This window comes from Lepisma saccharinum, chromosome 18, assembly GCF_977018435.1.
Source record: "Lepisma saccharinum chromosome 18, izLepSacc3.1, whole genome shotgun sequence".
NCBI lineage: Eukaryota > Metazoa > Arthropoda > Insecta > Zygentoma > Lepismatidae > Lepisma > Lepisma saccharinum.
The window spans coordinates 55,368,699-55,386,674 of NC_139246.1; the positions used below are offsets into that span (position 1 = coordinate 55,368,699).

General features: G+C 35.4%; 1 protein-coding gene across 1 annotated transcript; it reads left to right on the forward strand.

The window, feature by feature from the left end:
* The first annotated feature begins 9,774 nt into the window (after positions 1-9,774).
* Positions 9,775-10,656, forward strand: LOC146002287 (thrombin-like enzyme bhalternin). The gene has a single exon (XM_083139996.1). The coding sequence runs from the start codon at positions 9,775-9,777 to the stop codon at positions 10,654-10,656; it is 882 nt and encodes a 293-aa protein (XP_082996122.1).
* The last annotated feature ends 7,320 nt before the right edge of the window (positions 10,657-17,976 follow it).

Below are 17,976 nucleotides of genomic sequence, written 5' to 3' on the forward strand. Positions count from 1 at the left end.
GCCATTGTAAAAGCTTGGACACCGTTACATGTACCAAAAACCAATCTCTTGAATTTAAATTGTTTTCCTTCAAAAGCAAACGCCGTGTAAGGCCTAGACTTTTCTGTAAGAAGTATGACTGAAACATAAGGTTTATTCTTAAATCCTCTTAAAGCAAGTTCAATATCTATTGGACGTAATTGGCTGGTTTTTTTATGTAAGTTTATAAGCCTAAAGTCTGTACACACTCTTATACCTCCAGAAGATTTAGGTACTACAACTAATTGATTTAAATATGGAGGGAGATTCACAAATTTCAATTATATCCCATTCTAACAATTTTTCAATATAATCTCTCACATCCTTTCTATATTGGTAAGGAATAGAGTAAGGCTTACTTACTAATGGTTCTTGAGTATCTAGTTCAATGTTATGTTCATATACATTACACACACCTGGCTTTTCATAAAATAAATTTTGAAACTCTACAACCAAATTAAACAATTGATCTTGTTCTTCTATTGACAAGATTTCTGCCTGATCTACCTTGTTTCTCAAATCTGTAGTATTGGCAACCATTTCTGATACATTTTTATTTAATTCAACATTCAAACATTCTTGAAATATACCATCTACTTCTTCAGATACACGTGGTAAAAGCTTAATCAACTTATTACCTTGAGCAGTCTTGAATAACAATTCATTACATGAAAAATCAACATTGGCTCCTATATTGTATAAGAAGTCTAAACCTAATAAAATTCCAACATTTAGGTTTTTTACCACTACAAATTCTATTAAAATATCTTCTCCATCAAAACTTAGATTGACAATGATCTTGCCTAATACCTTTTGTTGTTTCTTGCCACAATAATCTACAAGTATTATGTCTGTTACTGGTTGTAAAATTGGTCGTGTAACTTCTTGAGTAATCTCTTTCCATTTATCTGCAGAGAGTAACGAGAGTTCACTACCCGAGTCTACGAGACATTTATAATCTAAACCATTAATTTCACAATTAATAAAGCATGTACCTTTTATTTTTTGTCTAACATTAATAGGCAAATTCATGTTTTCTGTACTGAATTTCTCTTCTTCTATCATCAAGTCATTATAAAAGTCAACATCTACTTGGCAAATATGTACATAAGTGTTAAGCTTATGTCTACACTCTGAATTTATGTTAGTGGTTTTCAATAAAGTTTCATCACTACTGTCAAAATCTTGTATCTTATGTTGGTATGACAGAACAACATTATCTTCGCCTATTGTACCCTGTGTCGCCATACTAATAGGCTCACAATTCAGTTTAAACTTTCATGAGGCAAAAATGTAGAAGCTTCAGCTCTCAAAAAAGAATTTTCGCTTACACCACTACTATTATTCCTATTTGGAAAATTTACTGCATGTACTACACCAGTATTTTCTTCAAATTCAGTATTAGTACTACTTGTTCGGATCAGAGGCTTCCTCTGATTAAACCTATTATATGGATTATATCTATTTCTATCATTAAATCTACTATAATTTACATTTCTGTAACCTCCTTGGAAATCATTGAAATTATTCAGAGATCTATTACTTACAGTATTATTTCCAGATTGATAATCTGTATTGTTGTTATACCTTCTATAGGAATTAAATCTACTACAATTGCAGTTACCAACATTTCTTGCACTATTATTTACATTTCTGGATGTATTTGGTTCAACATTACCATCAAACTTTCTTACATTTACTTGCCTAACAAACCTACTGGATGGCTTTGAATCTACATCATAGGAATTATAAAGAGCTTCATGTCTTGAAACTAATTCAGCTGCAATTCCCAATGAGATATTAGGCTGATTAAGTATAGCCTCTTTCACTTTCATTGGCATTTGATGAGCAATGAGAATAAGTTTTTGCTGATCACTCATTTCAGGTTGAACTACATTTAACACATTTACCTGTGACCAGAAATAACCTAACAAACTTTGTTTACTCTCCTTGGAAAATTTCTTACATAGTACATTTGTTAAACAAGTACTCTTCCATGATGGACTTTCAAACACATTCAGAAACAATGCTTTAAAAGTTTCATAATCATCTATCAACTCTTTGTTTTGATCAAACCAATGTTTTGCAACACCCTTAAGAATCATAGGTATGTACTTCATGTAATGTTTAATTGGAATGTCTGACATTACAAAACTATCTTCAATTTCTTTTAAAAACTGAGACGCTAAGTAATCTGTCCTTGTAGCATTGAAATTTGGCAACCTTCCAATATCAGAGTATCTTAATACACCATGCTTTTTCTTGAACCTTCTATTAATTTCAGATTCAGTTTCACTAGCTACATAACCTTTTCTATCTTTATTAAAACTAGATTTTCTTTTGTTAACACCATTTCCACTTGTTCTCAAAGAATGACTAAGTCTATATAGTTTTTTCTTATACTCTATTGAGCTTTCAGTATCAGAACTAGAAGTATCAGACTTTGTACTAGTAGTTTTCTTTCTAAATGTAACATTGGAACATTTTTCTACTGGATATCTCTCATCTATTTGACTAGATCTTGAAAAACGTACATGACTAGCAATACTACTAGGATTTTTATTAAAATCACTAAGTTTACTGGTGCTTTGCACTTGACTTTTGTTAGTTTGTTGCTGAGCAATGACCTTCAATGCTCTTAAGTCTTTCGAAATAACTCTTAACTGATAATCAAAGTCAACAAATTTATTTTCTACTATTTCTACTTTTGACGCAATGTCAGTTACTTGTTGAACACAACCCTTATAAGTAATTTCACATCCCGCAATTTTATTTGATACTAAATGAACGCTTTGACTTAGGTCCTGTATTGTTTGACCTGTCTTTGTTGAAAGTTCTGAGAATTCTTCTTGTAACTGAACAATACTAGCATTCTGTTCACCTACTTTATTAACAACAGTGTCGTACCTAGATTGGTCAGTACCGATAATGGACTTTATTTCTCCAAGTTCAAGATCATTCTGTTTCACGTGTTCATTCAACCTTTCTTGTAACTTGTTACCTTGATCGGAGCAGTTTTTTGCAACCTCGTCAATTTTAGTTTCTAACTGATTACGAAATGACTCAAAATTATTCTTTACACAGTTAAAGACTCACGAGTTTGAACACACAAATCCGTAACTCTTTTCTCAACCTTCGCTTCAAGGCGAACAAATTCGTCATTAAAGTTAGATTCAAATTGATCTAGTTTTCTAGACACGTTTTCGTCAACATGCGAAATACTAGTTTCTACATTGGCAATTTTCTCCTTCTCGTTAGCAACACAGTCTTCTACTAACCTTAATTTCCTTGTAACATTTTCCTCCACACTTCCCACTTTCGCACTCACCCTTTTGTCCACCTCAGAAAACTTCGAACCCAACGACGACAGCTGAGAATCCATCGACGACAGCTGAGAATCCATCTTTTCATCCCTCGCCGCGACGTTTTCTTGCAAGCTAGTAATCTGGGATCCAAAGGTAGATAGCTGCTGCTGCAATACGTCTCCTAGTCGAGATTCCAACTGCTTCAATGACTGTTCAATGTCTGGTTTGGCTGGCATTTTGCTGCAACTAGTGACCTACTTATCCTTTCCACTAAACGCACGTAGCTGGTAGTCAAAGACCATCTTCAACATTCGCGACCATCACAGTACATGGCACAAAACAGCTGCTTACCTTCGTAGTGAAATCAACTTCTCCCTTCGCAGCACAATTCGTAACGTAACGGTAAAAAACTTGGTGTTTCGTTGTGCGGTCTGATATTCGGTCCGTTGTTCGTGCGGCACTTATCACCACACTGCACAAAAAGCCCATATGCTGAACAACAGATTTATTTCACAAAATGAAATAAGAAGCAAAAATAGTACACGAATACTACAGCTTTACGGAGTGCTAACAGCCAGCCCACTTCGAAACACGGATTGCACACAAACATCGTGCACCGCTCACAGTCTGTACAGCAAGTGTCTGACGTGAATCACTCGACCCCGCCGGTCAGCGTTGCCATTTGGCAGTGCTGCCCTCACATAATGGCGGAATTTACAGGTACTACATACCTTATGGTCATACGGTTACAGATTGATGTTCCACAATTCGGAGCCTAAAATATACCCCTATGGACAGCCGTTGGTTGCAATTTTTGAGACAGTAAATTCCGGACATTTGATGTTCACTTTTCGGTTTGGACAGTAACACTTGAGTAGTCTATAAATGGATCCAGACAATCCTAGATCTCATAAGGTTTAGAAAAGGTGTGGCTACCACAGGTTGTCAAACGCTCCCTCTATATCTATCATTATTCTTAGGATACGGTATATCTGGCGTCGGTTGCCTTGACGGTGTCAGTCAGGAAACAAAGTGCGTCCACCGTTGATCTTCCCGCAGTAAATCCGTATTACAGTCCCGAGATTTCCTTGAGTGTCCTAAATTCTTCGATTCTTTGCGCATGAGTTTATCGAACAATTTGCCCAGCGAACGTACGATCTATTAGTCTATGTGATTTAATTTGTCTGTCATCCCTGGAAGGGTTCTTTTTAATAATTATCAGATTAGATTCCTTCCAGGTTGTGGGAAAAGTCTGTAAGGTCAGACATTCATTAAAGTTTAGAGTTAAGTACTGGGAAAGACTCTGTTTGGCAAGCTGGAGAACTTGGACTGGTATATAATCCGGGCCGGGAGCTTTGTTCTTTTCAATTTTGTCTATTTCTATTTCTATTTATTCTTTGCTAAACGGAAGGATCGGGGAGTTTGGGTAGATCATTCTATTGAGATTTCTTGTTTCTCTATTCTCATCTGTATCGGTTGTTGCGTCGTCATCTGGAAGAAGTTTGTATATTATATAATTGAGAGTGTCGTTTAAGTCGGTTGTCATTGTCTGGTCATCCTTTAGAATGGTTGAAAATGTCTGGAGGTTCTTGATTTTCTCGCTGGTTACTTTGTTAGGAAAACTCCATTTGTTTCTTGAAATATTTATACCAATAAAGTTGTACCAATTCTGTAATTTTGCTGTGTGTAGCTCCTCTTCATACTTTGATTTAATGCTGTCCTGTAGGTGTGGATATTTGTTTCTTTATATTTTCCGGCCTGAAGCTTTTTTTTTTTTTTTTTTTTTTTTTTTTTTTTTTTTTTTTTTTTTTTTTTTTTAAAGTTTCCTGGTTTGACCTGATGTGTTGAATTTTGGTTTGATGAAGGACATGATTCCTTAAGTGCAATTTTTTTTGTTATTTGTAATTTCAATAGCGAGTGTTTCGATTCTTTTGTTTCAATATATGCGGTTTGGAGTTGTTAATTTTTTGTTAATTTCTTGATGTCTATTTGTTTCCAATTATATCTGTTATTGTATTGGTTTCGTGAGGAAGCTGGAGTGTTATTGGAGTCTATGTTAAAGGAGATAATGTTGTGATCGCTGGTAGTTTGCAAGTCTAATACTTGCCATTTTTTAATTAACCTGATTACCTTCTGGTTTGTCAATGTAATATCAATGTTGCTTGATGCTCCGGTGCGACTCGATAAGTTGGAGGATTGTTTGGAAGGTTTTAGACTGTTAGATTTTGTTCGGCAATGAATTTCTCCAATTGTTATCCCCTCAAGTCGATCCCACCTGCGGTCTATGGCTGGATGGGTGAGGGTCACTTTTCGCAGGGCAGCTAATAACAATAATGCACTAATGCGTTATAGTACTTTGAATGCTGATGGTACAACATAACCCAACAACTTACCTGAAACAGCCAAGTGCATTATCAAGACCATTGAGCTGAGGATACCAGTAGTAGAATATGAAACTAATTTTACCCTCAAATACAAAGCAAATATTCTACAAGATCCACAAATTCCTATTGGATTTTACACTTACCAGTGTGTCCAAAACCAGCCTCTGGTGGACATTATGAATTTGATGCCACTAATCAATTCAGTAGTATACAGTATGATATGCCAGATTTTGTAATTGTATTGATTCAGACTGGGGAGAGAACAGTCAAGAGAAAGATTCTAGCAAATTTGATGATTGCAAGATTAAAAATATTTATCTTAAAAATGGACGTAATGAGATTTTCCTCCGTGAAAATTATAATCTGGACATAGGACAAGATGATTTTCTTAAATTATATGAGGCTTACACTGCTTACAAGAGAGTAACTGATGGAAACGTAGATGTATACTACACTCCTAGTGAATTCAAGGCACACAGACCAATGTTTGTTATTAACACATCAAAAAGAAAACAAGTGGTAGTCAATGAGAGAACTAATATCAAAATTGAATGTGAATTCCATGAGCCTCTGCCTGACAACACTTTATGTAGTGTTATTCTTATTGCAGAGAAGACTTTTGTTTATGATGTGAAGAATTAAAGAGTCACAGAACAATTTTAGTTGTTTAATTTACCCCCTCTCACCCTCCATGCCGATAAGTGATGAACTTGGAGTTGAACCGCATTGGAAGTGTCACGAAAACTTTGGATTACATTCGCAACACAGCCTGAATGTCAGACAACGCGAGAAACACTATCGTTGTGCGGATTGTATAGAGTCACGGATGTTTGTTTGTGCGAAATTTAATATCGGTGGTTCTCGATTATTTTTACATGTCACCCCCTTCCCACTCCCACCCCTAGGGGTGCCAGGGGTGTCTTACCCACACAGTATTTCTATCCAGGTTGCAAGTGATACGCGTACTAAGTTTGGTTGAAATCGCTCAAAGCGTTCCAGAGTTATTGCTGAACAAACAAATACACACATATGCACACATACATCCATTTTTATATATAGTGAGATAGAGATTGTATATTTCACACATGTAATTACATTTCAGTCACCATAATATGTTTTAATTATTACACGAACATGATAAATTCAAATTTAAGCAATGTTTTTTGAGGGAAAATGTGCGTTGTTTGCCCCCCTGGAAAAAATCCTGCGGACGTCCATGTCCACATAAATATTATTGGAGATGAGAATCGTGAACAGTTTCCACTGAGGATCTGAAAGTACTTACCGAAAATGTTCCAGGGGTTCCGGGAATCTGGGCTGATACATTCACATACTCACCCCTCACTTTACTTTCAAAAAGCGAACATAAAACCACTGTATTCGAGTCAGATTCAGAGAGCTCGCTTTCGCGTTACTGAACCGAAGAGTGCCGTGTACTGAATCACAATCGAAAAGGGGACCCTTTGATTGCAAGGTGACGACGTTACCACTACGCCATCGGGGAATCTTCCTCTTCCGATGTTATTCAAAATTAGCCCCTACTCCAGCCACGGACATTGTTAACCTAGAAAACAATAATAACACTCTAAATGATACAGTAAATATAACTTAACGAGGTACTGAGTAAACGCCAGCAATAATCAGCATAGAAGAATGAACCAAAACAGAACCAGGAGTAGGAGCAGCCACTGAATCATTTCGTAACAAATCAACACAGCCCACATCCTGACCATCTCATATTTTCATAAAATTTGTGGAGTTGAAACTATGCATGGAACTTTGTAACTGAAAGTCTCGTGTGTCTTGTCAAATTATTCAAGGTCAAAGATCACTGAAATTTTCCCTTTCTGAGCCTATTTAGCAATCCTAAATATCTGCAACTCTGCCCCTATTTGTCCTAGGAAGCTGAATAAAGTTTACTGAACAGGAAATTGAACAAGCTTGCCAATTATATTTAACAAGACTACCTTTGGTTAAAAAAAAATATTGTCACTTGACCTTCACATTTGACCTTTAAATTCTCAAAACATGTCCTCGTCAAAAATCGTTAAAAAAAGATATATTTGAAACACCATTCTATATTCTAAGACATACGGTAAAATCAAAGTAGGATTGCAATGGGATCCGAAGATACAAAACAATATGTTAAACTATGTCACTGATAAAAGCCTCATTACAATTTATTTGGGCGATTCAAAATTCCATTAGCACCCCTGAAAAACGTAAAGGAGTTACCCTGGGTATAATTGATCATGATAGAAACAGTCAAAAAAATTTAATGGAGAGCGGTTGATGTGATAGCGTATATATCAAATCAGACTAAAATTTCATGGGTAAAGTAAGAAATGGAATCTGTGAACTTTTAGTTGTATCTGCAATAATAACAAAATTGGTAATTAATATTATATCAAAATCAGAAATTTAATCTACCATAATTTAATATTTAAGCAACAGGCAGAAAAATAAATACATACCCAAATCGATTCAATAACATAGTTAACGTATTTGCTGCATTTAAACGAACATTCTGATAATAAAGAATAAAGAAATATGAAGCTAAGCCCAGCCCATCTCAATCTAAAATAATTATAATATTATTTATTATAAATAATTAAACACATTGTAGAATTATAGAATCCCATACTCCCAAAATTTCATCATAATAGCATAATGTTTTTAGTTAATACATTAAAAATATTCGAATATACAACGCGTAATTTTGACAAATTCATAGAACCACATCAATATTCGTTTCATTTTTATTTATTTCTATGTAAGAAGAAAATATTATCGATATTATTACGAGACTTTCATTAGTGAAATGCAGGGGAATACATTAGGATCTATGATGTGTGATTATGACGTCGTCAGAAATATGAAAATTTCTCAATATGAAAATTCCTGAATATGAAAATTCCCAAACAACTTTTCAGTATTATGTTTCTTTGAAAGCTTAAATATAATAATACATAATAATAATAATATTTATTCATCCTTTGACCCATTTTACATGAGTACGTAATGCAGCACAGATATGTAGATAACAGATTAGAAGTAAAAATCACTGCAATATAAGCGTTTATATGTCACGAGTAAATATGATGTATAAAATATATTTTGAATTTCAAAGAGCGAAAACCCTTGTGTAAGTAGTATTATTTGATCAAATTGGAAGGTTTTGTTCAGAGGCGGGTTCCAAAACTAGATGGGGGCAGGCAGGTTACCAAAACAAGTTATTATTAGACTATTATTACTATTAGTAGTATTATTATTGTTATTATTATTATTACTATTATTATTATTATTATTACAATTTTAACAGTTTTATGTAATTAATTTTCCTGCATATGCCTGAACGTGCCCAACCTCCATCTCATGAAAATTCCAAAACACAAAAATTAACATAGCGGGCCCACCTCTATATTAACTTTTAAGCTTGAATCAGCTATTCTTTGATTAGGTATCAGCCTGATTGTAGTAACTTATCCTTGAAGTAAAATTATTTTCACTTCCGAATAGATAGAGTTTTCCCATAGATATAAATCAAATATAGTATTAACGTAAACATAGTTAGCTTTATGTGCATTTTTTTTTGTTTTTAACTGCAATGCGTTCATATGAATTAACTTTACATTGACTATTCAAATTAAGATGAACAGTAAGTTAATTCGATTGTGATTCAATTATCCTTTGCAGTGCTGATGTATAAAAGTTCTCTTTGTAGCACAATTAAGATTTTTCAGTTCTTCTTTAATGTTGTTTATCTTTCTTAAAAATTCATATTCAATAATTATCCTCGTTTAAGCTAGTATGAACCATTTTGCTGGTATTACCATCTAAACTCGTCCGCTAGATGGCTCGTTTTTCAATACAATACACTTCAAGACTACTATCCAATTATTAGATTGTTGTTTACACGTTTCCGAGGTTTTCTTGTGCTGTAAGCGTTTTAGTTCACAAAAGTGTACTGAAAACTATTTTTGTAGGTCTTTAGAGTGACTGCAAGAATAATTTTATTTCTATTCGCATCAACAAGTATATACGTGTTGCTTTCGTGAACCTTTAAAATGCAAATTATAGAAGTGGCTGCAGTGTTAATCTTTCAACTCGCGTGCACATGGGCCGACAACATCATTGGGAGTCTTCAAAAGAACGGCTCTTTTGTGCCAGAAGTACCACAAGCAAGCAGCGTTGTCATGATTTTAAGGGTGAGAGATAAGAAATTGTGTGGTGGTGCACTTGTTGGTGAGCGGTGGGTAGGTACAAGTGCTAGCTGCGTTGTGAAAAAGAATAACGTAGCATATCCCCCTGCCTTCTTCAGGGTATTTCCTGGAAAAATTGAGGTTCTCAAAGGCCACAAAAACAAGACTATAGGACTTCCCGTTGTGAACATTTTCGTCAATCTCAACTACACTGCAGCCTGCAAATTCGGACACGATGACATCGCTCTTCTGTTGATTGAACCGAATAAACTGCCAGGTGTCGTTGTGGCAAGCATTTCTCAAGACGCCAGCTACATAACGCATTACAATAAAACAAAGCAGTGCAAGATCTTTGGTTGGGATTTCACCAACGTGAGATCGGCCAGCAAACTTCTGAACGCAAACATTACTCTCCTGAACGCATCGTGGTGCCATTTCCTTACCGGAGGAGAGGCAATAGAAGGACGAACGTTTTGCCTTGATTTACAATACGTTTCACAATCTGGCCACCCCTTCTTGTGCAAGGGTGACGACGGAGGTCCTGTGGTCTGTGATGGCATGATGGTAGGACTAACTGGAGGACTGTGTAAGTGCGATCTTCATCACCAGGGACGGATAGTCATGACACTAGGTTATTATTACCCATGGATACAAAGTGTGCTTGAAAGTCTGTCGTCATCGCTGAGGAGCAAAGTTTCCGTTGTAGTTACATCAACCTTTCTCTCTTGCGCATACCGAATATTTTAGCAGCGGGCACATATGATTGGCTTCTTGGTTTACTCGTGGCGATGGTTTGGAAGAGCTCAAATAATTTCCATTAATTGTATACACTGAGCACAATATTTAAAATCAAATCATTAATGACATTTCTACATCATTGTCTAATGCCCTAATTTAAGTGAGGCATACTTACTTTGCAAGGTTCATCAAATTTGTAATTACGAAAATATAAATGGAATATTTTGAAACTGCTTGTATAGTTTTATTTCTTAATTTGGAAATTAGCAGTACGCTGCTAGAAAAGCAGATGCACAATTTGTTACAATTCAACGAACAGTTTAGGTCATTACCTTACCAGTTATCCACTTTCCCCATACAGGTGAAAGATTTGTATTAAATATCTGATTAAAAAGATATAAATGTTATTAAGATAAATATATATATAAATACTCAATATCTCCTCCTCCTTGCGTTTCCATCTCCATAAAAAGCCACGTGATGACGTTTGTTTACAATAGTACAAAATACGGTTAATAAAATGAAATTAATAACTATAAGGACAGGTGAGTTTGAATTATGAATCAGACACAAGATACCTACAGCGATGCAACACAAATCGTACACCAAATTACTGAATAATAATATCATGAAAAAATAAGCCCGGGAAACTACAAAATTATTACTTTGACAGCATTTACCTAGCATTATATCACAATATAAATTACTTCCTTTGCTCTTTCTCTCTCTCTTCTCTCTCTCTCTCTCTCTCTCTCTCTCTCTCTCTCTCTCTCTCTCTCTCTCTCTCTCTCTCTCTCTGACATTCCTTTACCCTATTATTAATATTGTCCATTAAATTATTAAATATTTAAAGAAAACACGAAAAAAATGATAGTTTTGTAATCCAAATCATCAACACAACTCCTTGCATGTTACATATTGTGTCATATAGTTAAATTTTGGATTACCTGAATATCAGTGTTATAATAGGTGGTTTATTCATACTCTATGTTCACTTTTCTGGTAGCGGTACATAACATGCATAGGTGATTAATAATTTTGACTATTCGTAAAGCAGAAAGCAAAAATATTAACTTACATTTTGAACATTATCAATTCCAAGTAGATGAATTAAATTTAACGCTTGAAGAGGAAAGGTAACAATATCATTTATTTCTGGATTGACGTGCAATGAGAACGGATATAGTCCCTATTTGCCTGGGAATAAATTAATACAATATAGATTAATAATATTAATAATAATAAAATGTATGCACGAATAAGTTAAAACAATATTAACAGTATACGTGCATATTACAAAATAAATTTGTCTTACAAATCTTTCTCCCATAAAATTACAAGTACAATCACTATCTGCAATTTTAAACAGTTATATTTACCTATGTGCTTACGTTTCTTTCTCTATGTTAGAACTTAGAGTGCTTTAAGATGCAAGAGTTCAATATGGATGACATATCTAACGTTATCTGTACAGTGCACTAGATTTTTCATTTATGAATTTCATTGAGTTTGTTATTTTGTTATTCTTTACCAAAGAGAATGGTGTGGTATTTCATTACAACGAGATAAGATATTTGACAATACGCGACCTTAAAGTAAAAGGTTCTATCTGTTAAGTCGTAATATTCTCAGGAGAGCTAGTTAAAGATTTGACTTTGTGCACAGGGAAAACTAATTATTCCAAGTTGTCCCTCTGGCATTTGTATAGTGAACCCTCCCTCTCTTATGTATACAACGACGAACTTGCAGTTAGAACCTTTTTACTCCAAAAATAACGTTTCAGATGAGAGTAAAAAGGTTATCCCTTAAATATTCAAACTTTTTGCAAAAAGGAAAGGTGAGAAATTAGTTATATTCTACTTATTCTATATTCTGCATGAGCTATGTACATGTTAAAGTAAATAAGATGTAAAAGGTTGTCCAGAGTGCAAAATAATACAAATTGCTTCATCCAATACTATAAACCAATTACTTACTAGTGTGAAGATTGGATTTTGAAATAATGTTAATATAGGGTGATCCATAAAGAACGCCGGATTTGAAAAGGACGCCATATTTTTTTTGTTTGGTTGGCAGCATTGTTGGTGCGATTGTTGTTATCAGTTATCATTGAGGTTTTGTGTTGAGAAGCGTTTCAGTTGTTCTACTGTTTGTGTGTGTTGCTAACGCCATGGAAAGGTACAGTAAGAAACAGCGAGAAATTTGTGAGAAATTCCCGGACGGAATAATCTCGTTGCGAGGAGACCAAACCTTCCCACCTTGACCTTGTGACTTGACACCATGTGACTTTTTTCTTGTGGGGGTACACCAAGTCACAAGTTTACCAGAACAAACCCTGAAATTTGTTGCAACTTAAGCAAGAAATTCGACGTGTCCTCAACACACTTGATGGGGAAATGTGTGATCGGCTCATGGTGAATTTCATGGACCAAGTGATTGCGTGTAGGGCTAGTACGGGGGAGGGGGTCATATGCCTGATATTGTTTTCCATGTTTAAACCTTAATATCTCCTGAAGAGAATGGTATGTGTTTTGTGCTTTTTTTCCAAAAATAAATTTCATTTATAGCAACTTCAAATCCGGCGTTCTTTATGGATCACCCTTTAGAAAGTATTGACATGTGAGGCAGTTGAAAAGTAACCATGTTGTAAATAGTGTTGCAGTGTATAATCCCAGTGGAAACAAAAAACGTTCATTTTAAGATAACATACTACTGCATATCCTTATGATAAGAAAATGAAAAGTATTTGTACTCATTAAGAGTAGATATCGCTTATTGACAAGACGACTGTAAACAAGTGAAAAAAAAGTATCTTATATGTTTCTCTTCAGAACCGTAGCAAAGTAACGTTGGTCCACAGCCGGCATACACTTCATCATATAAGTGAAATCTGACACTTTTTCTTTACTTAATTGCTTCCTCTCTACGTTGGAGGTTCCAATAGATGAATACATAGGAGATGAACGTTGTGCCATTTGCCTGGTAGTCACAAAGACCGGAAACAAAGCAGATAGAACTTTTTTACCCCTACTTAAAACCTCATTTGCAGATAGTACTTTTTTACCCCGTTGATTTATTCGAAACAAATATACTTCGAAGCATGATCTTTACGGAGTACAAAGAATGTAAACCAATGGTCTGCTTAAGGTCATAAACTCATTTTCGCACAAAAATGCAGATAGAACCTTTTTACTTTAAGGTCGCGATGTCAGACTTTGGTTAACTTTCGAACTTAGTATAAGTACATTCTAAAGCATGGGAACTTGTTTGCTGTGTCAATTGAAACTTTAATACAAATGTACAAGTACTTGTACATAATGTGAATCTTTACATTACAAATTTGAATTCAATGTTATTAATACGGAACAAATGTCGTCCTTGGAGGAATGTATTGTAAAATAACAATGGTCTGTACTAATTCTTTAGTCAGGGAAAAAGAAATTACCAGGGAAACGTCTCTGATAATTTGTACTCTCATAAATTGATCAAATACATATCGACGTACGCTTAAATCTCCTATACAATTACATTTTACTACCTTACTTGTTGAAATGTATTACAACTTAGTATACAAATCAGTGACACATGATTTGAATAAAATATATGGGCATCCGTAATTTGCAACAAAGGGCTCGAGTACGTGGCATACCAAGAATGTAATTAATGTATTCAAAATACATTTCTGTACACTCTAATGATTTTCATTTTAACTCTCCCAATATATTTATGATTAATGTTTGAAACAATGCATTGAATCTGTAACCTTGATTTACTTCATGGGTACTAACCAGAACCTTGGCATATCCATAATATGTTATTAATATTTTATATAATATAAACCGACGTATGATGCAGATTTGACACGAAGTGTTATTATACATGGATGTAAAATGTTGCACCAGAATTGAAATAAATGAAACAATATATGAAAAAATATGTGTTGCCTCAAGTGAAGTTAGTGTGCAAGTATTGTAAATTTTCGTGCGAGACAATGAGACTCACATGAGGCCTGCATGCATTGTGGACTTCTTCTTTTTTTTTTTCAGAAACTTTTCCCAGTGACTAAATTCATATTTTCTCATCCTCATCTTTGCAATTAGCAAAAGTTGCAGAAAAACGAAGTAAAATAATCCAAATCAATCAATCAATCAATGATGGGGAACTACATTAGCCATACAAAGGATGGAAATTTGATTGATTGGTTGATTTAGTATATTTTACTTCGCTTTTCTGCCATTTTTGGCTAATTGCGAACATGCGGATGAGTGATGATATGATTAAATTGATGAATGAACACTCACAAACACCCATTCCCGGTCAGGGATTTGAACCCTGGACCCCTAGCGTCTTAGCGCGTTGTGCTAAACGCTCCGCTACGCGTGCCGGCTCGCGAAGATAGGTATGATGAAATTGATGAATGGAAATTCACAAAGAATGCCAATACCCAGGACAGAGTTCTAACCCGTGACCCCTGTCATCGTAGCACTCCACTACATCACGGAGGTCAGCAAACCCGATAGAAAATTCTCCTTGACTGCATAGACAAAAGATGTGTGAGAACATCCAAATAGTTGTGTGGACCTTGTTATGTGCACTTGTGTCCAGGATGTTTAGAAAATTACAATAGGCTACTTGCTGGACAATTAGAAACTTCTCCCTCTTTTAAGTGTTCCCTGAGACTTCCCTTAACTCCATGAGGTTGTGACCTTTTATAAAATTTGTAGGCCCTATAAATTAAAAAATCTGTCAAAATGTTTTCAATTATGTATATTGGACCAGTTTCACATGAATAAATTTTATGGACAACATTAGAATATTTCTTCAACATTCTTGCGTGAAAGAATTAAGGTAAGGATTTTCCCATTGTACAAAGGTATTATTAGTATTATTTCGAGAAAACGGTCAAATTCTGGCACACACTTGATTATAGTAATATAATATCAATACAAGTTATCCTAATATTATTCGAAAAAAAATCACTCGTTCATTTTTTTTACGTTTTTCATTTCCTTCTTAGATCACTCGGGACGATGAGAATGAAGGAAGATTTCATTAAATTAATCAAGGAACACCCTTTGAATCGAACCCGGGAGAATCAGTAGTGAGTCCAGCACTCAAAAGTCTCCATTAAAATATGATTTTCAACCAGTGTAGTTCCTATGTTAACCGAATCTTTAACTAGAGTTACCGGCTGCGAAACATTGAAACTTATACGAGACATAATTAGACGTAATATTAGATAATATTCAACGAGCAAGATTGTAAGACATCGCATTGAGAGAGAAACGAAGAATAGTAGTATGGGCTTGAGGGAGGGTTTCCGTGAGGCTCTCCTTTCCTCGGTGGCTGCTAGCATTGTTGCCAACTTAGCTCTTTTGGTGCCAGATCTGGCTGTCTCGGCAACTCGTTTGGCTGTTAACTGGGGCGCCCGCCCCCGTGGACCACTATGGTGTCGTCAATAGCTCCAGCTCACATAGACCAACTTTGGCCATAAATATACATTTTGCTCGTAAAAAAAAAAAAAAAAAAGTAAAGTGTTCCCCTGTGCATAGCACCACGCCATGAAGGCGTATAGGGGGTAACGCCCCACACTTTCTTGATCCGGTCGTGAGTGGGGGTGATGTGATCAGCATCACGCCCCTGACCGCCTTTACCCCCCAGGGTTTCCCCCAGGTACCCATGTTATTCGACGCTGGGTGGGCGCCGGGGCCGCTTCCACCGTTAGAAAAGTTCCCGGATTTGAACCGGCCGGGGATCGAACCCGGGACCTTGAGCATGGTAGTCAGACGCGTTACCAACTGAGCCACCGCGGCCACTACATTTTGCTCGTAATATTGTTATATTGGCTGCGACGCCCCACCACCTGTTGTAACGATTGATAAATTTTGGTAAATTTCTTTATTATTTAAATTACTTTTCGATAGCCCTCGTATAAATTCTTCTGTAGGCTAATCTTTTTGAATGTATATTTTGTCCTTGTTAAAATTGTAACGCAGTTTCTGCCAAGCGGAAAACAACGCAAAGCAAGTTGAAGCTTGCATTTTTTGTCTTTCTTAACAACAATGGGTTCTTTTTCGTTCGGCGCTGCGCGGTTTGGTAAATAAGTTTTGCTGCATTGTGTTTCTCGATATGTCTTTTCGAAGGGGTAATGGTTGAAAGCTAAAAATAACTTTACATATGTCCAAATCTTTTGTTCAGGGAATAGAATTGCGCAATCCCGCGAGTATAAATACCAGCCGTTTCGATTCAAAATAACCAGTATATTCCGGAATCTTTATGTGATTAAATCGCTTGTCGAGGTCCAGGGCTGGGAGAATACGGGCGTTGTGTGGGGAGTGGCTGGTCAGCTCTCCCTTCCACAATGTCCGAGGTTTTCCGTTCAGGATTTGTGCTGGTCAGCATGATCCTTCAAGGGGATTTTGGCAGGCTTATAAATAATTAATTCATATATAAATATTTAAACTTAATAATTTAAACTTTGAAATTATTCATAAATTTTAAATCCTGTCGAAGTTGGCACTGGTCAGTGTGGCTCCGATATAAATTCAAGTTAAATAATTTAGGCTCACCAAAGATAATCCTTCTCGTCGAGTATTTTTTTTATGCTAAATCATTCTGAATTCTCCTGGTCAGGAGGTTCAATTAATTAAAAGTTTATTTCTTGTTGCTTTAATCCGAGAGCATACCTCTGGTCAGAGAGTGCCTTTTAAATCTCACAGCTTATATAGTTTTCATGTCCGTTTTAAAGTCTGAGTATCCGGAACGTTAAGGAAAGTTTATTGGTTTCTCTTATTTAGGTTTATATTAGATGTAATTTTGAAACAGCTATAATAGGTCACCGGTCGAGTATATGTTTTTATAGAAATTCATTTAATGTAAAAGTCTATTGTTTTGCTTTTGCAATGTGAGTAGCCAAAAAGGGTAGAAATAGAGTCCCCTATTATGTTATGGAATTCCACGTGGACATTTGTAATTTGTGGCCGAGATATGGCTTTGATATTGGGTAGAGAAAGGCTCCCCTTATATTTTGTTATGAATGTTTTTGGAGATTGACCCTGAAGATGGTAGTTTACCTCATGAGTTCTAGAGAACATAATATAGATGTGAGAATATGACAGAAGCACGAATAGAAATTTAAGGAAAGATGTTATGCAAATTTTTCTTTGGTTTTGCTTAATAGTAATTTGTCGACCTTTAGTTAATAATTTGTCACCCGTTATTTGAAACCAAGTTAAAGCTGTGTAAGTACAATGATGCGATATGGACATGTTATATAAGAGAGTACTCTCTGGGTTTTATGTTTACTCTATAGCAAGTTTCAGTCTATGT

Bases quoted from the DNA above. Each gene is read 5' to 3' on its own strand.
- LOC146002287 (XM_083139996.1), top strand. From the start codon at position 9,775: ATGCAAATTATAGAAGTGGCTGCAGTGTTAATCTTTCAACTCGCGTGC.